This window comes from Pleurodeles waltl, chromosome 4_1, assembly GCF_031143425.1.
Source record: "Pleurodeles waltl isolate 20211129_DDA chromosome 4_1, aPleWal1.hap1.20221129, whole genome shotgun sequence".
In the NCBI taxonomy this organism is placed as follows: Eukaryota; Metazoa; Chordata; class Amphibia; order Caudata; family Salamandridae; genus Pleurodeles; species Pleurodeles waltl.
Window position 1 is genome coordinate 357,841,555 of NC_090442.1, and position 22,198 is coordinate 357,863,752.

General features: G+C 42.0%; 1 protein-coding gene across 23 annotated transcripts in view; it reads left to right on the forward strand.

The window, feature by feature from the left end:
* PLEKHA5 (pleckstrin homology domain containing A5) overlaps positions 1–22,198 on the forward strand; it is a 991,819-nt gene that overhangs the window by 721,963 nt on the left and 247,658 nt on the right. For 16 of the 23 annotated variants that reach the window (XM_069228492.1, XM_069228488.1, XM_069228489.1 and 13 more), the window contains 2 exons: positions 12,620–12,739; positions 19,307–19,360. The exons of 6 other annotated variants lie outside the window; for them this stretch is intronic. In XM_069228492.1, coding sequence (XP_069084593.1) covers positions 12,620–12,739; positions 19,307–19,360 — 174 coding nt within the window. The remainder of the gene's footprint in view (positions 1–12,619; positions 12,740–19,306; positions 19,361–22,198) is intronic. One more of the 23 variants, XM_069228498.1, reaches the window with a different exon arrangement.

The window sequence follows — 22,198 nt, forward strand, 5'->3', positions numbered from 1 at the left end:
ATGTCGATGGCAGACTAATCCTTCCCACCACTGGTGTAAAGTAACTGATAATAGGCCTGGAAGGCCTCTTGTTTATCTGGTTTTCGAATCGCTCATCCATAATTCTACTTGTATAGTTTAGCAATATGAGAGCAGGCGTATTGATGGCACAACCGGTAGGCCAGGAGTGTGCCTACCTTGTCACCCCATTGTAATACTTTTGTTTAAGTGCCAGTACGATCCGTTCCACTTTGTAAACCCAGGTGTGTCCGGCATTGGCCCTTCAGCACTGCCAGCTGCAGTCAATTGCACACTGAAGGGTTTTGCTTGGCAATGCGTTCAAAAGAATGGGTTTCCTCAGTGAGATTAGTTTAAATAGGTGTGCCTCACACAATCTTAGCTATAGCAGTAGGTAGAGAAGATGACGCCCCGTGGGGTTACCTTAAAGCCCCCCCAGAGCATATCAGGGTAGTGTCTGGTTGGGCATTGAGTTCAAAATATTCATATATTGCATCCTTCCTAGAGGCTTTATCCACCGGGCGCGCAGTAGTTTTAGGACGAGGGGTCTACACAATGTGACCAAGGTAAATTCAGTGTGAGTGTGACCTGAGATGGAGGTATTGGATATCTGTGCAGATTCAAGACCCCTCTGGAGGGAAGGCCTGAGGAATATATAATCCATGCAGGAGTAGGACAAATGTACATGGGAGTTGGAGTAGTCTTGCAAATCTGGGTGTAGGTAGCACCGTGCATTGACTAAACCAGCATCACATAGTTCCCTCTTAACCTGGACTGACATGGCCCTGTGCCCTGTAAGAGTTGTGTTTCTGTTGAGTTCAGGGTCCCACACTAGATTAAAATTGCCTCCCACCATGAGGTCCCCTTTGGTGAAACCAAATTGGTCTTTAAGCACTTTGCGAACTAATGCATCCTGTGCTTAGTTCGGGGCATATAGATTGAGGAAAGTCAAAATAGTGTGCGCCCTCTCCACAGTCATAGTCAGAAAACACCCTCCAGGGTCTCTCGTTACTCTGAGAACCTTAGAATAGAAACCCTTTGTGAATAGGATAGTAACCCACAATGTTTTACAGTCGGGGTAAACCCAGTGCTGACAAGGATAGCGCAGGTAAGCTTGCGGTGGCAGTCCTCCTTAAGCAAGTGTGTCTCTTTCAAGAAAATGATATCGGGATTCTAGTGAAGGAGCTAGCGCCATATCTGCCAGTGCTTGCTGGTGGAATTAAGCCCTCGAGCATTGAGGGAGAGGAGTTTTAATTGGGCAGCATCTCCTAATAGGTGACAGCATTGATGGAGTAAAGATCCTTGGTGGGGGAGGGGACACCAGATGTACACACTAAAGTCAAGCCCTATGTAGCAGGAGACAAAAGTATTAAATCACTTAAAGCAAACAAGAGAGTTTAGCCCTAGTTCCACGGGCCCTTCTGTAAAAGGAGAAAGGTTAGTCTGCAATTATGCTAAAAAATCAACATGAAGTCAAGTGCATTCGATACTTAGAAGTGTTCAAGTTTTTCTACAGAGGAATGCAAAGGCTTCCTCTTTCATCTTTTGCAATTGCAACACTAATTCCTCTTTCCCTCTGTGGAGGGCCTTTGCTTTGCCGTTGCGGTCACAGCCACCATCCGTGTGCCAAACTGGGCACCAGCTGTCCTGCCTCTCCGGGAGAGGGTCCAGGGCTCCCAACCAGGGGACCCCCTCGGGCAAGTCCAGCATGCGTTTGGCTTCCATCAAGGACCTCAGTAGCGCTGTTTGCCTTTCCACTGGAAAAGAGGCTCAAAAGGATGAGTCCATTGATGTTTGAGCCCTTGCCTGTGTAGTTTCTCTGTGACCGGCTTGAAGTCACTTCTCTTTTTAAGCATCAGGTGAGGGAGGTCCTGGTTAATTTGTATTGTTTGTTCTTGGAATACAAGATCGACTTTCCCCCTAGCTGCCTTCAAGACAGCCTCTTTTTCTAGGAAAAGTGGACTCTGGTTAGAATGTCAGGTGTACCAGCTGGGCGGCTAGCCATGCTGCAATGCAGTGTGCACGTAGAAAAGGAGTATGGGTTGATCTTCCGAACCCCCTGGATGGACTGGAGCAAGTCTCTAGAGACAGGTCAAGATCTCTTCCCCCTTCTGCTCCCCGGCAGAAACCCCAGATGCGGATGTTACTTCTGTGGCTACAATTTTGCAAGTCCTTTTTCTTGGCCTGAAGTCCGATTTGTTGGTGCTCCAGGGCAGCCATGCGACGCCAAAGCATCTCCTGATCTTCTGTGGGGGAGTCCATTGTTCACTCAAGATCATTCACTTTTGTGACCACCTCTGTAATATCTCTACAGGGATCCTGCAGACAGCTCCTGAAATCAGGAGAGAAACTATTGAGGGTCCCTGGTATGATCAGTAGCCCATCCAAGGAAAATACTTGAAGTACAAGAACAGAAACTGAGCTACTTAACCAGTACTACACACTAACAAGATAATATATAAAGCAAAAAAAAAAATGCAATAAATTCAAACAGGATGTTTATTAAATTTGTATATCCATCAGAACAGAAAAATATGTTTAAGAGCTACGTAGCTCAATTTCAGCTCCTGAAATCAGTTCTGAGGAAGCCAATTTCAAGTCTGTCATTCAGAAATGTTTCCATGTGGTCCTGGGTGATGGGCTGGGCAAAGGGTTGCTCGTTGGGCTTGTGAAGATGATTGACCCTTGCTCCTCATATTCCCCAAGGAGGATTTGGATCAGTGACCTATCCCGGGAAGCTTTGTCCTGTGGCATAATAATGAGAGAAGGCTAAATCGTTGTTGTCGAGCAGGGAGAAATAGCTCTACTTGAATCAGGCTACCCCTGTCAGAGCAGGACACCAAGCTGTTCATGCAGGCTGCTGTCTAGCAGAGATCTGTTAGTGAGTCAAGGGTGTTGATCGGGGTGCAATCTTGAACCGAGGAAGGTTGTGGCTCTCTGTTGATGGATGTCTAGAAGGTACAGCCAAGCACCCTTGGCCAGGACCCACTACTATCCATAGTGCAGAGAGGAGGAGGCCCGGAGCTCAGAACTGCGCAGTGGGAAGGCCCCATGTGCCCTTCGTGTTAAGACAGCCGGGGCAGAATGGCGCAACGCTTCGGCCAGCTCGCCTCAGTGTGACCCCCATCATCTAGGGATTCCTACAGAGGCGTATTCCCCAGCCCAGCATGGAAAATGCTCCCTCAGGGCCTCGCTGGATGTTGGGGCCGTTGTCCAAAACTGGGCTTCTGTCACTCCTCAGGCAGATTTCACACTTCTCCTCCTTTTAAAGACTGTGATTGATTCAAGTGAATTTGAACTGGGATTGCCTAGTCACTTTCTTTGCCTGTTCCAATATCTTGTCCCAGATGTCATCTGTGATCTCACCTCCCATTGATCTCTTCCAGGTGTTTCTATACTGCAAAGTATCTGTTTGAAATGTGAGGGACAGTGAGGTATATACTGTTGATACAGCGTGCCTACAGCTGACATGTGTAAGGATATTCAAAAGTGTAGTTGACTTTGTGGACTTGCGAGTCTCATCAGGTCGGTTAATTTGGCCGCCTTAAGCAGTGCCACATGTGCCATGCATTGCCCTTCTTACATGTCACGAAGATCTCCAATTGAATTGAATGTTCTGGAAGTCCCCCGGTAAAATAGCACTCTCATCCCTTTGTCTGTCCATATCTTTGGATCAGAATATCTGGATAAGTACCTGAACTTCTTGCAGGATCTTGGGAGTTTATGCAACCTCCCCCGCCTTCTCTAATGAATCACTATACATTGCTAATAGTTAAAGGGTTAATTTGACCTGATAGGATGCATAGAACTCCGTTGGCAAACCATCAGTCCCCCAGTGGCCTTGGCTAATAAATTAATGTTCACCTTAATTTTCTGTGTGGATATTGGTTCTTACAGTGCTTCTAATTACCGTCTTGAATACATCCCTTTCATTGGCCATATTATTCACTGAGCACTCTTTTTCATTTAAAAATTGTCAATTTGTATTCCAACCTAAGAACAAAAGACAGTCTAGTAATGCCTCGCCTTGAATTTGCCTTGTGGATATGACGTCAGCAGTAGATTATGGTCTGAGATCATACGACTCAGATATTCAGTGCGCCAAATCTCACAAAAACATGCCTAGTCTAGTGTGTATCCCAGGCTTCCAGGAGTAAAAAGAAAACTGGTGATTTCAGGTGTCTCTCTCTCCATATTTTCACCAGTCCACAGTCTTTTCTTCACTCAAATGTTGAGTGTATTCCTCATGGGGACCCTTACAAAGGTGGTATAGATCGACCTCTCACCACATCCATTACAATATTATAATCATCTTCTAGTAAACAGAATGTGTCACGTGACTAAAACATTACTTAGTTCAAGTCATCCAAATATTCAGATTGGTTCACATTCTGAGCATATATGATCATTATTATCAAATGTCTAGCCTCCAGCGCACCCTCCAAGATAACATATCTCCCTTCAGTGTCAATGTGTGTATTGCCCTCTACATATGGTATCTCCAGGGGCATCCAAATCAATGTCGCTTAAAAAAAAAAAAAAAAAAGAGCTGTATAGGTGGTACCAATAACTGGCCACACCATTTCTTTTTGACTTTTTCTAATTCTGCTGTTGTCAACTGGGTCTGTCATGCTATCTGGGTTTTCCTAGATTTTAAATATGAAAGTACAAAATCTCTTTCTAGGGGTGCCAAGCTCCTTACATCCACGTAATACAATTTAGTAGCCGCTTTATCTTAATCTGTTTCGCCTCGGGAACAGAACCCCAGCATCCTCCTCCTGTATAAAGTTGTGACCAGGCACTAACCATGGCTCTAGCTTTGCATGCATGGGGGCTTGTGCATGACCACATGATCCTACCTATGTCCTCGGAGTGTTTTAAAACCTGGTATAGACAATCTGTCAGTTTTGTGATTAGCTAATATATCAACCCCTCCCCCCCTGAGGTTTGTACTGCCTTGCTATATCCTTTATCAAACAAGTAACCCATTTTTAAACCTTTTGGATGTACAGTCTGTGTTTTAGAGAAGTATAACAATGTCAAACTATTCATCCCACTCATCTCTTCACAAGTGTAACTGAAACCCCAAAACCACCTTGATATTCTTCAAAACATAACAATAGGACTATCTCTCAGTCGCAGATTATTCAATGTGACCTCTCCCACACCCTCAGGATGTTTCCTGGGGGGGTGGGGGGGGCGATGTGTGCAAGAGTCTCCAAATCAGCACTCCAGACTCAACACTTCATATTCCACCTGACCAGAGTGACTGCATTCTTCCTTTACTTGCCAATGTCATTCCTCACAGCCACAGAATCCCCTTTGCTGTGGACTTTTGCTGTCACTACAGCTATCCGCATCACAGCCTTGCCCTGTGGCAGCACTACAGCCTAACCTCACTTCTATGGTCCACTGTGTCGTTTCTGTTGTAGGCTGCTGTGGCTGCCATCTTGAGGTCTATTCCAACATAGTCCCCATGGGCCTCTATCAACCAGCAGGATCTGTCCCATCATTGCCGTATCTGCCTGTGCTTGCGTACTCACAACAGTTTGTCCTACGGCAACATGGGCATCTGTAGTAGGACTCAAGCCAGGATATGATCCTGTTTTCGCTTAGCCAGAGTAATTCCCTGTTGTGCATTGCTCACTTGCTCTCTAAGCCATACCCTTTTGAATTCTCATTGTTGGCTATTTCTTTGAATTCCTGTAGAATCACAATTATATTATCTTTTTAAAAATGTATGATTGTTTTAAAGGCTTTGTGTAGAGTACGATTTGCTCAGATCACAGATTATTTCTATCCTGTGTTGTTTCCCAAACTTTTTTTAGTGATTACTTTATCAGTTAAATTACTTTTTGGTAAAAGTTTGCTTTGTAGCAGCGTTACCCTCTTTGCTTAATCAATTCTGTAATGCACCGCTAATTATATCATTGGTGGAAATATTTTTAAAATAACTGTTTTAGGCCGAAAATATGTTTGTGACTTTTCCTGCTGAGTAATTGATATGCTTTAAAAAAAAAACACCATGTGGTAAAATAGTTCTGAAACAATTCACCACGATGTGTCATGGGTATTGTGTGTTTTTTCAGTTGTCTGTTATTTACTGGTTTGAAAAAACAACAAGTTGGTGGATAGAACGCTTGCATTAATCTCAGTCACCGGCAATTGCTCGGGGCTGAATCCCAATCCATCGTTTTTCGCCCATATTGCCACCTCAGTTTGGACCCAGCCACATGCATATATGTCTTGACTCTGCTCCCGATGGGAACAGTCCTGCACGAACCACCAGCCCAAGTCCTACCTGAACCAGAACACAAACAATCTAGGACTGATTTCACCTTAGTTAGGGCTCTTCAACCAGGTACAGCTTGGATCCAGTGGGACAGTGAGTCCCGGACCCACGTCTGGTGATGGTGTGCAAGAGAATGATGGATTTGAATGCGGCCCGATTAATTTACACCGGCAGATATTAATTCAGGCATTCTATCCATCACTTTTTGTGTAATTTATTGGTTTGCTTCAGTTTCAAAGCAACATCCTGATTCAGCGATCTCACAAAAACTTGCCAATAAAATAAATTCCACCTACAGTACCTATGTTATTGCTGCAGTACGATTTTGTATCCCAGTTGCGTTACACTTCTTTATACTCAATGGCATGCTTCATTATTTCTTGACACCTGTTATGATGCATATTTGCTACCAAATTACCGAGGTCACTTTTAAGGTGCCATAACAGCAGGGGTTTCCCAGAAAAAAACAGTCTATTTTTAATGGTTCTGTGCATTTTGATTTGTCTCCCTCGAAAGCCCCTTTTGTCTATGCAGTATGTTATCCGACTTCAAATACCTTTACTAGAAGACATGGAAATGACACCTAACGTCCAGGAGATTCTTTTGTTTTTCTTCATTGGGTTTTCACCGGCAAACATTAGTATTGGCTCCATTTTTCTATAAAATTTGATTTAGATTTTAAATTAGTTCTAAGATGGGATATGTGAAGTCTTCTGTTGCTACAGTGTTGTACCTCACAAAAGGAATGCTGACTGAATGGCTGCATAGGCCTTCTCTGTGTTTCCTTCTTTTTGGTTTTAAGTGTGCCTGTGAACCAGATTTTACAAATCTAGTACAGTAGGTCCATCTTCAAAAGTATGCTCGTGCCTGCTGCAGACTTCCACACTGAGTGCAAAATTATAGTGTGCTACCAATCATAGCCAAGGGTATATGGTCATTTGACTGGTTTAAGGGGTGATGTGGCTCAACTAGTGCACACTTTTACAGGACACATGACTAAAGTGGGAAACGAATACCATGATGTAGATTTTGTATGCAAGATAAAGGTTGGGGAACCATCATTGGGTGGTGGTTGAGTATTTTCAAACCATTTGAAAATAGCAGGCACACTAAGTATGGAAAGGAGTTTTTTTTAATGACGGTGCCATAGGCGACAGTATTCTAGGAACACGATATAAGCATCCTAAAAATATGTGATGTCACGAGAATTATCAGATTTTGATGTTTGGCTTCAACGGAAAGTCTATTTGAGACCATTCTTATTTGTTTTGAGAGCTAAGGGTAGCACTTAACACAGGGGCTGTTGTTATAGGAATTTAGTATGTTGTCTCATGGAAATGTCATTGGGGCTTTCTTGGATGATTATAAATGTAGGTTTACAAACATTAAACCTTTTTTTCAAATTCTGAAGAGTATTGTATTTTTAAAAGACGATTATTGCATAATTTACATGCAAAACGTTTGTATGGCTCTCCTCCTCTTGGGACTCTTGGAGCCAGGCCAGACCTGTGGCTCGGTTCCCTTAGAGGCATTTGCTGCCCCCCCCATGCATATGTTATCACAGATTTATATGGATATGGAATGTTGCGGCTGCTAGCCTTGTCACGATTCATATACAGCACAGAATTACTAAAAGGTGAGCTATCAAAGATCGTGGCCAGATATCAAGGCTGCCTCTTTCACTCTCTGCCTCTTTATCTCATTCTTGAAAAAATTTTCGTTACTGCTTTCTCCCTTTGTCACTGTTTATCCATCTTTTCCTTCCTCTTTTTTTCCCACCTTTTCTGGGTTTTTTTCCCCGCTATCTTTGCCGGACCAAGTTTGTTCAGTTGTTCAGGTTAAATAAGATTCTCTCCACAAAAATGAGTTTTGGTGGGCACCAGCAGCACCTGCTTAAATTAACCAGTGTATTACCCCCAAATCTGGCATGTTGAGCTTGTTTGTATGGAAAACACAGAACTTGTTTCTGACTTGAACATGCGTAAGGACAAAACGAAAACAAAACGTCTTTTTCATCCTCCTTCACTCTGTGTGTTTTCCTTCTTGCTCTCGGTCAATGTCTGATGACAAATAAGTGCTGGTCCCACCGGCTCATATTAAGCTCTGGGCACTACAAAGACTCAGGGACTACCTCTACTACTGGTTGACGCTAGGGTTGACTTGAAAGTCGCACTTAAACATACAAAAGCGATAGTGAAAAGACCCATGAATGGGACTGATCATTTTAGTGGGAAACTTTCAGCTTAACTCTTACTTATAGCGCATAATTCCTTGAGGGGCTTTTATCTGTTTTATGGTGCTCCACTTTGGGACCAGGGGAAGGGAACATTGATTAAACAAAAAATATCATTAAATTAATCACCCATATCACTTTATGAAGCTTATTGGCATGCAGGTGACCTTGCTTGGAATTCAAAATGTGTTTCATAACGCAAAACTGATTAAACCAGTAAATCACCTTGCCTTCAGTCTAAAAAATACCTACCTCACCATTCGCCTCTCTATATATGATCGTGATCTAAAAACAACTCTGGGACTCCCAAAAGCAGTTGGTTGGGCCAAGTCACTTCGCGTATGTGATGCCCTCGTAGATTCTAATACGCTTATTCTTATTTGAAACTATTACTCAACAATTCTGTTGTCTACAAACTAAAGGAGGAAGTATCCGCACCTGGAGTCCACATCCTTTGCTTCTCAGCAGGTTTTCCACTTCCAGTCTTTGCCTCAATATTACATCAAACTTACGGACCTGTGTTAAACGTTTTTTGTAATTGTCTGGCAGATGGCGTGGAATTTGGCGCACAGTCTTCCATTGTACACATAGATCATCTGAAACGGTCAACACGTTTTACTGCATTGCAATGCATTGAATTTTGCGCAACTTTTGTATATATTTCCATTTTAAAATCTCACCTGTTTACTGGTAATAACCGCATATTTGATTTCCTCATTCAAAACAAAATCAGAGGAGTCCTCTGTACTGATACGTTTTTTTTTTAGATCGGATGCTTTGCAGAAGATAGTGCACTTTAAAGCACAAAATACATAAATGGAATACTCTGGCTGCTTTTCGAATTTTAATATATTTGTATGCATAAAATATTTTACGTTTTCTGTACAAAAATAAACTCATTTTGCAAACATCAAATAAAGAAATATTGCAGCTTTCCTATAAAACCATCCTATAAAGTGCAGCATTTAGCTCACTCAAATATTGCGCCTCTGAGCTACTGTAGAGTGCATATTAAGACCCATTTTTATGTATCCTCAAAGGAAAGCAGGAATGATGCACCTCTGGATCTGTTCTTGAACTTATGAATTGTGATAGGTAGTGTAACCAATCTTGTTATTGTCTATCTGATATACCGAAGACTGAGGTGCCCTGCAAGCTTTCAAATGCGATCATATTGTAAAAAGGACTGTGCTAGGTCTTTCAGTCCTGACTAACTTAGGCTCTGCGGATTTGTACAAATAACCTAACCAAAATGTATATCACAGAACATTGTGGAACAGATATGGTCCCACATGGTTTGCTATATTAACTAAAGTATGTGTTTGCAATTCATCATAAATACCATGGTTGACCTGTTAAAAGTTTTCCTAATCTTGCATCCAATTAATTTAGGTACCATCAGGTGTTCTAATGTGAAAACTTTTCAGTGTTTTTGTGGTTCATTCAAATAATTAATTTAATTTATTTATTTTCCTTGCAAAGTGTCACAGGTCTGTGCGGGCTGTAGGTTACTAATTGTTCCAGCTCAGCTTATCTACATATTGTAATAATTATATCCCCTTTATGGCATCTCAATGAATGAACTAGCCAGTCAATGAATAAAGAGTCCACATAAATATTACTAGTAAATGTGCATGAGTCACACTCAAGTGATGAAACCCGGGCTACAAGAGAGCGCCATCCTCATACCAGATGTATTCATGGCAGTGCTTAATTTGTGCTTGTTGTTTCCGGTGCTGAGTACCAGCACTTATTTGTGAGGGCCGGGGCTTATTCTTATGCCTCAAGCATTTGCTGCGAGCAAAAGACACATATGTGAAAGACGGAAGAAGGAAAAACTAAAAAGCGTCATAAAGGGAGAAAGTAGAAAGTTGCAGGATGAGCTGAAGGGGCATGGGTGCCCGTAAATGGATTGAGGAGGCCCGAGATGGCTTCAGGATTACGCTGCCTCAGTATTCAGTGCTTTCAGATTTAATTACAGCAGCCTCGTGTTTAAGAGAAGGGCTTTGAGCACCGGCACCTCCTAATTTACAAATTAAGCACTGAGTCATGGTTACACCAAGACCCACAACTTGAATGTCAGAGATGGATTCACAGAAAGCAAAATTTCACACGTCAAGAATATTCCTGCAGGCTTCTTGAATTTTCTGGCTGCTATCATGGCAATGATCTACACTATCTGGCTGGCTTGATTGAATTGAAAGTAAGCAGAGACACAGAGGGCCCTCTTTAGCCTAACTTATTGAGTACACTTTTTCTACTAATTTAAAATCCTATATCCTCGTTAATTACTTTTCAAATGGAATCATTTGTTCCTCCAACCTGATAAACAAGCACTGCAACTGCTAACGATGAAGTAAGGCTTTTTTGACCTTCTGATTTGATTGTGATATTGTGAAGTACCATAAAATTATACCCATTTTTTAAAGCAGAGCATGTGAGATAAGAGGCTTCTAGTAGAGTATCAGGTGAACTAGTTAGGCCACATTGAGCTTATTATTTGATTTTTTTTTTTTGTTCACATTATATTGCTTTGATTGTTTTGATGTTTTCTAGTATCTCCAGGTGACCCGATTGAAATCCCTCTATAATAATTCATCATGTCCTATGAAATATTATAACTACAGGATTTAGCTTGCAATACAATTGACCGGGTTGTACTTCCCATTCAGATGGGTATCTTTCTCTCTCTATTAGCAGGGCTTGCAGCGCATCTTTGGACATTAAAGCATGGGGAGAAAGGGTGTGAGTAGGAGAGAGGAATTACAAGGGACTTTGACTGCTATGGCTGCCTGGCCTTGGGTATCAGACCAGGCTTCTTTAGTGCTGGCTGATTGAGAGGTGAGCATGCAGGATGCAGTGGTGTGAGGTTGGTGTAGTATATCTGCAAGGGATCGTGCATGCATGGGGGCCTGAGAAAGCTGGTCAACAGTAGTGACTTTTTCTGCCCTTGGGCATCTTACTGTTGGAATGGCAGGAGGGAGGAGAAGAACCTGGGGGAGCCTTAAATGGCAAGTCAGCCATTAGGACTATCTGGCTGTTCTTCAGATTCTGGCCACTTGAGGTGGTGAGAAGATGGTGTGGGATTGGGTGGGAAGCCTTGCCGGAGATGCCTGTCAGGCCATGGGTCACCAACAGGAAGAGAGACTTAATGGTAAGGTTGGCATCGCATGCTGACTAGTTGATCTTGAGTGTCTGTCCATCCAGGCAGGGAGAGAAAGGCTACCTAGGGATTAGAAGAATGACTATAGCTTGCAGAGTGCTGAAAGGCCAGGAGAGACTGCTTTCTTTGGGCTGAGTGGTCTGCTACCATACCCATGAGCGTGTGCAGTCAAAAGAGTACCTAATAGAAAAGGTCGATTTGCAAGATTTCAAATGTTACCCTCTTCTATGGCAGCCTAGCATAGATGACCAATAGTTCAAATCTTTATGTATCTTTTAAATTGTTATATGGCATAATTATGAGTTGTTGCTTACATTATTTTAAAAATTTTTTTTTAAAGCAAATTAACCACAAGTAATGAGTAATATTCGTTTGTTGTCGTTCTTAAATCTTATATTGATTCCCATTATCTCCCTGTGCTTTGGTACAGCTTTCTTGTAAATATCGACGTAGAAACACATCATCCCCGTGTAGTCTGCATTTTATTGAAACTTGTACATAGTTTGTTTTCTGAAAAATGTGGTGCAGTTTACTTAGCCTGTTTGTATATTATTATATCATTAATCCTGATTTTAATTCTCATGAGATTTTTTTTTGTGGGCGAGTGTCTGATGAGGATTAATGGTCTAATGAATTATTAATATAATTAATATGTCAACTACAATATCTCTTTTGTGTCAGACAGTTTTCATCGTGGTTGCTTCTAGACCACTTTTTACCTTACATACCCAAAATGTGACATCACTGTTCATGTACACAAAACACATGCTTCAATTGCACTGTTTGGTCCTTCCTTAGTTCCCGTCAGGCAAAAGGCAGACTTTACATTTTCAGTCTTGAATAGATACTAAATGCCCTAAGTAAAAATGTGTTGTTTAGAAAAACAATTAACCAATTTTCCACTCTTTGACTTCCCTACACTGCACCCCCTCAGCCAGAGGAGCTAACGCTGCTGCTTATCAAGCTGAGACGGCAGCAGGCTGACCTGAGTAGCATCCGGGAGCACACACTTGCACAACTCATGCAGCTAAAGCATGAGCCCTGCAGTCCAAAGGTCAGCTATGATGTGTGTCATGTGCCATCTTCACTAATCGTGAACCATTAATTAGTTCGTCTGTGTTGTGCAACCATCTGTGAATTGTATTTCAGATCACATTGTGTTTGATACGTAGATAACATCATTTTGGTTTGGCATTTGTAATTTATCTACTATTAACCCTTTGAGGTAGTAACAAATGACCCTTGTGACTTGGTTAGAAGAGTGGACAAAAAAACCTTTATGAAAAAAACAAATTTTACACTTTACAATGACAGTAAGATCACCGGCCGGAAAAATAAACTCCTCCCTGGAACAGTGTTGATTTGCCTAACAAATTCTAACCTTTTTTTCAAAACTAATGTTGCTTATTTTCTTCTGGTAATTTTTGTACGCACTTACTAAATCTGTGAAGACTGTTTTAGCAAGTATATGTACATTAAAAGAAATAACTCCGCTAAGGAGACAGCAAAATGTAAGGTGCTGAGTTGGATAGTGAAACGTTTACTGCATGAAAATGTTTAAATTGCATAATTTATATGAGACATATGTTTTTATCTAACACAGTAGCGTTACATTTTCTAATTGTGGAGAACGCATGTTCGTTTTTGTTTTTTTCAAAAAATAGTATTTTTAATTCAATGTTGCTAGTGGCCTGGCTTGTTGCACGAGTTCCCTTGTTATGAGTTCCCTTCCTATTTTCCACAATGTGGACTATATCTAATTATGGTGGTCACTTATGGCTGTACTGTGTATGCACCTCCTACAAACTATACTCATGTCAAACATGATAATCCAATTATTCAGTGACTTTTAGCTTTCATAAACGTTCTCCACAAAAATAACATGACAATCGGTTGCAGTTCATCGTGGAGTAGGTGTGTTAATAGAGGACAAATTCAGAAGTAGTGGGAATTGTATTTGGGCCGCATGCCCCTCCTCGTAAAGCTGCCAATGCAGATTCAAAATGGTTGACGGGAAGTCCAAACATTACCCTTTATAGCAATTCAGCCAAATAACTGAAACGGAGTAAAGATCCCTTGAAATACAGCCTGTTGATATGCAGTTTTAGCTTGGTTCGGTCATTGTGCGAGCAGTACTTGTAGAATACTCAACAAGTTAAGCCAGCTGTGACCATGCAGACTTTGTAGGTAGGTCCATGTCAATAACAAACCTCTGTACCAGTGCATATTTCACAACTGTCATACTGATAATGTTATAAGATGATAGTCCATGACACATCAGAATCGAAATTGGGCAGCCTTTAGTTTTGTACCGATGTTATAATTTTGGATTCCAGCTAGTAATTCAGTTGTCTCTTAAGAAAAGAAAGTGGTAAGAGTATTCAGGCATTTAGAATTTCATGAGACAAAAAGTATAGTGTAGTCGGAATACTGGAACATTTTTCTGGAATCATACAGTATGATCATTAGAACATATATCTTACTGGATAAATATAAAAGAACAAATGTCAAGAGAAATGCAGTATATAAAGGTGAGACACTTTGAAATCAGCAGAATCCATAGCGGTTGCAGATTTTGTGGGAGCATTGGAAAACAGTGGAGACTGGTGACATTTCAAAGTTGTGGAGCGAAAAAGTTGGGGATGAATTTTACGTAGCAAGTGAGTGTAGCCAACTTAACTGTATACAGCCCATCCATCGTTCACCCAGTCACCCACCATTAATTCATCCATGCTTCCATCGTCCACTGCATTGATCTGTTCATGCGTATATCTATCCTTCCAGAGACTCTCACATTCACTCGTCCACCCACACATCCATTCTTCTATCCATTTACTTGAAAATCATCCATTCATCGGTCCATCATATGGAGTATTCATCCATTCATGTATTCATCCACTCATCCTTCTGGACGCACTTGCCTGTAACTCTTTTGCCTACCTATCCATCTTTGTATATAACCTTTCACCACTGGTGAATCACAGAGCATCCAGCCATCCCAAGATGATCTTCCATCTATCCATCCATGTATCTGTCCATCCATCTATCCATCCATTTTGTAGTGAATAAATCCCATGTTTTCTACGTTATGCTGGGATTTCACTACAGGCTTTCAAATTGACAAAAAACTATTAATTTAAAGTCTTAAAGACGGCAATATCTCTATAGATGCATGTTTGCGTCTCAGTCCCATGTATTACGCACCGTAAAGCACACTTGCTTGCCTGTATTTGAACCATGTTCTCACTTACTCTATTCGCCCGCTTCCTAATGCTCCACAGCCTGCTTGCTTCTGAGCACCTCCTCGGTTGAATGTCGGTCTGCAGACGTTCTACACGTCGCCTCTCTTTGCCCCTAAAGATGTGGCTGGCGCAGCACTGCACATTCCTGCACACCCCAGCCCGGGTGAGGCTGTCCCTGCCCCAGCCCTACCCGTGGTGGCTCTCAGGGTCTGTGGCTTTAGGACAGTCTATCATTGAATCATGCTCTTTAGAAACACCCCTGCCTCCCTCACCCCATCCCGCCGCAGTTACCTGCCAATTGCTTTCCCCATTCATGGAAGGCAGGAGCAGGTGGTAAAGAAGGTGGAATTCCTCTCTGTGTAGCCGCCCAGGGCCCGCCTGAGCACCTGTGGCCCGGAGTATGATGGTCTGGAAACTGGGGAGCAGCCTAGGAGCATGGGCCGCGCAGAGCTGCGCTGAAGGCTAGTCAGAGCAGGAGGGGCATTGCCAATCACTGTGTGCCTTCAAAATAAAGAAGCACACTGATCGGCCTTGCTCTGTAAATGGTCCTGCCCCTGCGCTTCCTTGTATGCTAACCTGCAGAGTCATTCCAGGGGACGCTCGCATACTGGTTATGACAGTAAACGGCATCCAAGCAGCACCGGGATTGGAGCGGACAGGTGAATCCAGTGCTCCATGGGAGACCGGGAGGCTGTGCCTGTGTTCCGCCAGGTCCCTAGTACAGCATGAGTTCGGGAGGCTTCACGTGTGCATGTTACGCTGGACAGAACAAGACGTACGTCCAGCCGACTTGTGCACTATACTTGATAAGGACCAAGTAGTCTCACTGGATTGGCCACACCCGTTAAGACACCAGTTGCGGCACAATGGAGAGGGCACTGCGAACAGAGTGGCCAAGTTTAATGTGATATGGCAACTTGGAGGTAGGCCGTTGGTCAACGCCCCACCCCCTAAAAGAGAAACCGCCCCTGTGGCAAAACATGTTTACTTTCAGAAGGGAATTTGATTGATAAGATAACTGGTGCTCAGTAGAAAAGTTTAGACTGCATTGCTTTCCTGGGCAAAAGCAGTTAGTCCTGGACTCACCCTTTGTCGTTTTATAACACATCCATTTTGACGTTTTCTGTTTAGGCCACATGAAAATATTGGATCCATTGGGGATCTTTAATTTAGAAAGCGTAATTGAGTTAAGTTAATTCATAACCTTAGAGAGGAGTCTGTCTTGACCAGACCTTCTGTAAAATGCATTATCAAAGAAACAAAATAGACTTCTTTTGAGTGGTTGCTATTCTGCCCTAACTATTTACTTCTCTATTCTTGAATTGTGCAAATAATCATATGTGTCTGCAAGGACCAAACTGTGAAATTCGGTGTTTTTATTGGTTGGATGCAGAATACGCTTGATTCCCCTTAATATGCAGTCTGATCAACAGATTGTGGATGACCACGTTAAGGTTGACAAGATTATGTTTGTCCCTTTTGATGAGTAAAAATCAACCTCCTAGGGTGAAATCAGTGTTCTGGAGACTCACTGCCTTCCAATTGTGAAGTATTGTTGTTACTTTGTGATTTTCATTATTGCAGGAAAGGTTCATGGCATGATATTATAGGGTTTTTAGTTTAATCTAGATAGCGCTTAGTTTAACCTAGATAGCTTTTCATCTCGAGGTTCTTAAAATTAGACTATCCAGGACATAACAAATCAAGAGGTTAATTTTCTGGGCTTTTTAGTCTCACAGGCAATCTCACTGAAGAGCAAGAGTTTGGAATTGTGTTAACATAACAAAGAATTACCATTCTACAAAGTTGCCGTATCTGCATCTCGAACCAGACGACCACAAGACGAGGCAAAACGTGGACGGTACATGTCTAAATGTGAGGCTCGTACTGTGATGCTCAGCCTCACCAGTATTTGGATCTAGTCCTCCCACCAGATTCATCTACTTATGAGCATATACCAAAACGAGCAAAGTTGGAAACCAAATCTTTTTGTTCTAAGTTTACTGGACAGAAAGAGTTAATATTGATCATCCACCAATGCCAGTGTTATGTTCACGGTATACAGCCATACATTTCCTAGAGAACCACATGATTCTATGGCAATAAGGAACTGGCAATAAGCACTGCGTTTTCTTGAAATTAGAAAAACACAGTATTCCTAGCACAGATTGCTTGCAAAATCTCAGAAGTCTTCAGATGATGAATGTAGCTTAGGGGTTTGCAAAAAAAAAAAAAGTTTTAAAATAATCTTCCTGAAAGATATGGTAAGATAATAATTTAGCTTTTCGGGGTTTGTGCTGTGGAATACCACAGATCTATACTGTATAAAAATGCATAGAAATAATGCTGTCCAAATAATTACAATGTATCTGGAAATGATATATGAGTGAATCCTAGGGCAAATCGGAGAATGAGATGGGGCTGGCTGCTCATAGCACATTGTTAATCCCACGTTCCTATAGTGATTCCTCCAGTGGGTGGGTTAAAGGAGGAACGATAACTTGCTGTTAGAATCTCTTCTGCCTCACTCTTTACAATCCTTACTCAGAAGAAGAGTCCTCACCCTGGAGATGATGAGCTTTTTGTGTGCATGTTTGTGTGTGTGTGTGTGTGTATACACACACAGGTACACCTTTTCATATGGCACAGCTGAAGCATTTGTTTTGATCCTCTCAGCTGTAATAAGTACATGTCTCCCATGCCCATGGTGCAGGCTCTGGTCTAATCAATGGTTTGCATGAGGTGTCCCCAGCGCAAAGGCCTTCAGGGTCATGCCACCTTGCAAACCCTGGGAATGCTTGGAGGATGGCCTCAGGGAAAAGATTTTGGACCCAGCTCCTAATCCTCTGGTGGTGTGTGTGGCGTTCAGCCCTTTTTCCTCAGCTCCGAGGCATAGGAGCAAGGCCTACTATAAGAAATCACCCTGTCTAGCCAAGAAATAACCCTATCGAGCCAGGATAGAGTGGGCAGCGTTATATAATCGAAGCAAGCTTTACCAAACGACCCAGTGCGTCAGTAGATGAAGGGAATATTCATAAGATCCTTTCCCGCTGTGAATGCTTTCATTTGACGTGGCAGGCATGCAGCTCTACTCTGCTGATGTGTTATAGAATATCAATAACAATAATGGTGGTGCCATAATAACAGCAAGGGACAGATCCGTTGATGTGTGTGTGGGTTATAGGCCAGTGCGATCTGTTCCAAACGAAGGAAACAACTCAGAGTGTTTTAAATTATAATGTACCGCTGTACAGCAGCGGTCCCCGTTGGATGGAGTCATATGGTAATTCTTAAAAATAGGTAAAAGAAAGTATCAAAACGCTGTGACTACACCCTGTGAAACTGGTTGCACTAAGGAGAGCTCACCTGCGTTTCAGACTAGACATTTCAAAGTCTTACTTAGAATGTGATCTGGATCTGCTGCTTTGAAATACATTAATTAAAAGGAAATTTAGCACCTTCTGAATTACAGATTACCAGCTCCTTAAAAATACGCGTTCTTTCCCGCTGAGGAGGCTGGCTGAGGTATTCTCCCTTTTTGGCCCTAGTGCGTGAATGATTGCTTTGAGGAGTTGTTTCGAGTCTCGTCATTGTAAAAATAAAAACACAGCCTTTTGTGCCAAGTGATCTATGCTGCATTGAAAATGCCCATTTGTGCTGCACACGTTTTCATAATAATACTTTTAGCTATGTCTCACGCTTGCCCTCCTGTCTGCCAAGAAATGCATCATTTTTGGTGTATGAGTCTATTTTTGTCTCTAAAGTAACTGTGTGATGCCCGGTGCCTGAAGTTTGACATAAAGTAAAACAAAAAATGAAGGTCTGTTACTCTAATGTGCCCTCTCCAAAACAGTGTGCTTAGGTTTTTATGTTTTCAAGTAAATATAATTTCCAAGGCAAATTGAATTGCTCATTTTATATTTAAGCAGAGAAACTTTATTATTGAATATTCTGTGGTCACAGGGTTTTCAATCTTAAGGCAAAACGAATCGCAAGTATTTAAAAAAAAATGTAAATGTAATTTCGTAGTGAAACTTTCTCAAAGGGTTTTTAGTTTCATATGCACTTTGTGACATTTACAAATGTTCTCATCTGGATTTGTTTTTGTCCATAAAATACTGTTATTTATTTACTTCCCAAAATTAGCCTTGAATGTTTTACTGCAGCTTGAGTTTCAGATGCAATTTGTTGTATTTTCGCTGACTAAAAACATTCCGTTTGTGGTTTTGTTTTAGTGTTGTTTGATAATCTCAGTGCCTGTACTACTTAAAGCACAATGTAAAGTTGACTTGAGAAGGCCTTTCCACTATTACTTATCTGCTACTCTTTTACGGATTCTGTGCTGTTCTTTCTTTCTCTTCTCTCCTGCTGCCTACCAGAATGAGATTAATTCACGCCGTCTTCAGAGGAGTCTTATATATGTGGATCATCAGGTGGGATTTGCAGCGATTGCTTGTGTGTGCATTATTATCGCATTGCATATTCATCGTGTGCTTTACTATTCGGGAAATATTTATTTTGGAAGTATCTTTGAAATTATGTAAGGAGAGTCAGGGGCTCTAAGTAAAAGTCTCTTCTTTTGTGTTTATTGTAGAAATCAAATGGGTTTTATGTTTACCAATATTAGCGCAGGGATCAACGTTTATCAATCAAGACCACGACAATCGGACATATGCTTAAATGTGCACGTTTATTTTAGATTGCTTTGGTAGGAAATATCAGGAATTTGACGTGCCCTGTAACATAGTCTGTAATGCCTAATCTTATATATTCTCCTATTTGAACAATTGGGTAGGGGTTACTGCAGAGAGGCTTTAGGTTATAACATTTGGAGGATTTGTTGTACTGTAAAGCCATGAAAAGTCGTTAGTATGTAGCATATAGCAGTGAAGCAACGATTGCACATGCCTAATTAAACTCTGTATGTATGGCCAAGGCATAGTATTCCTGTGGCTATGTGCCTCACTCAATTCGCTGGGAAATGTGTCCTTCAGGTGAAGGTCTTTTTACGCATCTATTTTACCTGATGAACTGCAGTGAGTGGCAAGACATCAGGAAACCTCAGAGAAACGAATAAACATAAAAACATTTGACTTATGCAAAGTCTGCTGAATAGACCCCTCGTTATGGCACAGTCTGGCCACATGAAAGGTTGTTGCTTTCTGCCAATTGACCTTTACCTTGCTGCAGTTTTTCATGTTGATGTTTTGGGTTCCCAAGACATTTTTGGTTTGCTCTGATACCAGTAAGGAAGATTTCTCTCTGCAAAGGTTCATTTTTTTGTATCCTGGTTGTTAATGTACACCCTCAAACATGTTTCTAACGGGTTGTATCAGTTACATTTGCCTTTCATGAGTACCATTACTATCTAGTTGATCGTTTTCAGAGACATGGGACCTGTTTTGTTTAAAATCTCCTAAGGATTCAGTACTGTATTTAGAACTTTATTCCATATAATGGCGAAACAGCTTGATACTGCTAGGCCCTTATCTGTTACTGAGAGATAAGTGACCACAGTGCTGCAGAACACCTTCCTATTCTGTTCTTCAGTACACACAGAGAGGAAGCAGGAACCGCAGTATGAAATAATTTCTTTACCCCATCTAGCTTGAGCCACTGCATTCTGGCATGGGGAGTCCATGTTCCTGTGGCTGTGACCTATGTGGTTGATCATGTTAAAGCATATTACTAGGTGGGTCTGCTGTTGATTCTTAATACACCTCAAGATAATTCCAACTTCAGAAACCATTGCAGTATTCCGGACTGCAGCTCCCTGTGGTGGTCATCAAAACAATCCCTGACAGAGCAGGTACTTTGCCTCAGCTATCAGCTACCTGAATTCTCCATCGGTCACCGTTTTCTGATGTATTTGTGTCTTCCCAGGCGATGGCTTTATTTGTCCAAATGGAGGCTCTGAGTAAGTTATTTGATTTTCACTCAAGTGGTAAAGGGGCTGACATCCATTCTAGATCTTGGTAGTGGTTTTGCAACCTTTTTTCTTTTATGCTCGTATTCCAAGCAAAATGCTCCAATATTGCTTGGGTACCTGGAGGTCATTTTGCAGGCTTCATAATACTCGGACCATTCAATAACTGTATACTGCATCATATCACCTCAAACATCTTTCTACGGAGAATTTAGGAGTGTCATCACACCATACTGATTCCACTATGTCCTACATTTAAAGTCCTATGGTTAGGTTATGTGCACAATTCAGGATAGAAAACATTTTATTGCCTACATGATACAATAAGACCCAATACTAAAGTTTCTTAAATGGTAAGTCCAAAAAAAGACTCTGCATTCCTAGAAGGCTGCAACATTTTACCCTTTTAACCAATAAAAACAGCTCCGGTCTCATTCCTTGAACTTGTTGGAAGCTACTGGTAAACGCTTTTGAGAGTGCCAAAAATGATTCTATGGGTAGACCCTTTAGGTATGTATTTAGGCATTTTTTTTCAGTTTTACAAAGTTCTTCGTGAGATGGACCTCTTCTCTATTTGTCTATTTTATATTGTGCATACTGTACACGCTAGAATGGCCATTCATGGGAAAGTCCCAGTGAAGACGTACTGCAGAAAATCAGTTTAGATCTTGATAGCTAATTTAGGGACAGAGCTAAACCTTGTGGCCTGTTTGCGGAATGGAATTTGGATTGGAATGGAAACAACCTTTTCTACGCAGGCAGAGCCACGTGTGCCATAAGTGTTCCCACACTTGCCTGAACCATGCATGTGCTTTACCAGCAAATGCGTGGCTAAGGCACCAAGCATATGCGTGATTGAGGCACACAGCGGGGAGAGGAAGGAAGCTTTGGACGCGGCGGCCTGGTAAGTTGGGCTGGGGTGCTTTGAGGGGTGGGGGCTAGGGAGTATATTGTTAAGGACAGGGTGGGGGAAGATTTTGGGGAGGAGACAGAATTTTTTTTTTGTTTGTTTGTTTTTGCAGGGGGTTGGTGTTAGAGCTCAGGGTAGGGGGAGGCTCCGTAGTTTTCTGAGCGGGGGGGGGGGGGGGAAGGGTCAAGAATAGGTCTCAGGGCCGGGAGGAGGTCGGGGTTGTTTTATGACATGGGGTCTATTGTGGGGCTCAGGGTAGGGGGAGGTAGTTTTAAGAGCAGGGTGAGGTTGGAGGGGCAGTTTTTGTGGGCAGCTGTAGGGCTCAGGGCGGATGGGAGTGTAGGGATAATTTAGTTCCTAGTGGTGGGGAAGGTTTTAGGGCTAAGGGTGGGGAGGGTCTGGGGCAGGGTTTTGGGGGAGGGGGTGTTTAGGGGT